Raw genomic sequence first — 2014 nt, forward strand, 5'->3', positions numbered from 1 at the left:
CATGAACATGCCCTTATCTGCATTCATTAATTGTTCCACTCTCATTACTCTCTAATTGTTGTGTTTGACATCAGGGTGAAGAAGCAGGCGCAGGACAGACCCATGTCCATGTGGATCTCCTCCATCAAGCAGCTGGAGCCAGTGCGACACCTAATGAGCCCTCTGCTGCTGGACTTCATGCAGGCTGCGTGGCCCTCCTCCATTAGCATGGTTATACTCAGAGGTATGTGTGCGTTTGTGGATGTTTGCTTACTTGAATGTGTAAGATTCTGTATGTGTGTGTTTATCTTTGCCTATGTGGGCGCCTTATGCTGCATGGTGGGTGTATTTTGAGCATCACATTGGTTTCTTGTCTCACACAGGTCCATGGATGGACACTTTTGGTCTGGGAGATGCTGCCAAACACATAGGGACTCCACAAAGCATAGCTATCAGAAACCCAGACTGTGCTGTGGCCACCCACCTCATTAATCTGGTAAGTGTATGAGAAACACTGCGGGTCTCTGAGTGAAACTTGTTAGCAGAGCTTGTAGTGAATACAACTACCTCTTATTTCTGCAGGTGGGGCCCATCGCAGTAACCTCAGCTAACCCTACAGGCGAGGCAGACACAACTCACCACAACCAAGTTTATGCCAAACTGGGAGACAAGGTAATGACAATGATTTACTCTTGTTAAATACAAGAGGTACTTCTGTTTTTTGTTTTTGCAGTAAACTCTTTGTGCATTTTGCTTGGTAGGTGGATGGTGTTCTATGTGATGGCCCCTCCCCAGAGAACATTGCATCTACTGTGGTCGACTGCACTAAGATTGACACGGGACACATTGGTTTCTTTAGAGTGGGTCTCATTCCGAAATCCAAGGTAATATAAATATATTGTTCTGTTCATTCTGAGTACAGAGTTTAATGTATGCTCACACTAATGCTGTCTGCCCCTGTTTTCCTGCTGGGAAGGTTCTTCAGATCTTTGAAGAGGTTCAGAGGAGACACAGACAGGGGCAGACCAATCCAGCTTTTGAGCCTGATCTGCATGTACCAGACACACTACAGGACCTGAGGTCAGCAGAGGACAACACAACAGAGTCAGGAAGAGGAAGTGGAAGCTCAACACCAGCCACAGTTTCACCTGAACAAAGCCCAGTCCTCAGAAATGGGTCATAGGATCAATGCACTGCTTAAAAGTGCTGCCAGCTGTAACATAAAGTCACATGTACACAAATAGTTATCACTAAATGAATGAAGTCTGATGCAATCATTGACATGTTTTTAAATGTTTCATACAGGACCCTCTTTACACTTGTGTGAAGTTTAAAGCGTGATGATTTAAAGCACACAAACTAATGCACTATCACTTGTAATATGACTATATAATTCCAATTTATGTTTTGTACTGTACATATATATGTATATATAGATTTTTATGTATATTGCCTGAACTTTTGTAATTTTAAATAATTAAATGACATCAATACACTGTATATACTTTCATGACAAAATTACATTAAATTATTTCTAAAAAAAAGTTTCAATATACAAGTACATATACATATTAAAACATATATGTTTTAATATATCTTGATCATGTGTTTTATTTTATTGAAACATATTCATGATAACATTTACAGTTCACTGCCCAATACGTAAGTTGCCTCATCACACTGTAACTGCACAATTATTTAAAACTTAATTGCAAGGAGTGAAAAGGTAACCACATAAAGAATATATATTGCTTAATTATACAGTTAATTCTAATTGTACTAAAAGCCCATTTACATTTAAGCATTAAATTCAAATTTTTAGCTTGTGAGGTCTTTGTGTCATCTTGGCAAGAGACATCCAGAGACAGACTATATTTTATAAAATAATATGTATATAATCTTGATGAAAAAAAATTCGTAATAAGTTCAATGTTGGCTCAAAGAATCACACCTTTTATTAATCCTCCTACTGTGTTAGAAAAGGGTGTAGACATATTGTGTGACAGTTCAATTTTGACCTGTGTTTGAATTCATT

The 2014-nt window shown here is 38.5% G+C and overlaps 1 protein-coding gene across 1 annotated transcript in view; it reads left to right on the forward strand.

Annotated features, from left to right (window-relative positions):
• Nucleotides 1–1574, forward strand: part of LOC111649291 (uncharacterized) — a 4570-nt gene extending 2996 nt beyond the window's left edge. The window contains exons 4-8 of the mRNA XM_087171921.1: nt 55–223; nt 363–475; nt 562–651; nt 741–863; nt 956–1574. Coding sequence (XP_087028047.1) covers nt 55–223; nt 363–475; nt 562–651; nt 741–863; nt 956–1162 — 702 coding nt within the window. The 3' untranslated portion in view covers nt 1163–1574. The remainder of the gene's footprint in view (nt 1–54; nt 224–362; nt 476–561; nt 652–740; nt 864–955) is intronic.
• The last annotated feature ends 440 nt before the right edge of the window (nt 1575–2014 follow it).

This window comes from Seriola lalandi, unplaced genomic scaffold (genome assembly GCF_002814215.2).
Source record: "Seriola lalandi dorsalis isolate HSWRI2012SDOR001 ecotype SW California unplaced genomic scaffold, Sedor1 jcf7180002050317, whole genome shotgun sequence".
Taxonomy (NCBI): Eukaryota; Metazoa; Chordata; class Actinopteri; order Carangiformes; family Carangidae; genus Seriola; species Seriola lalandi.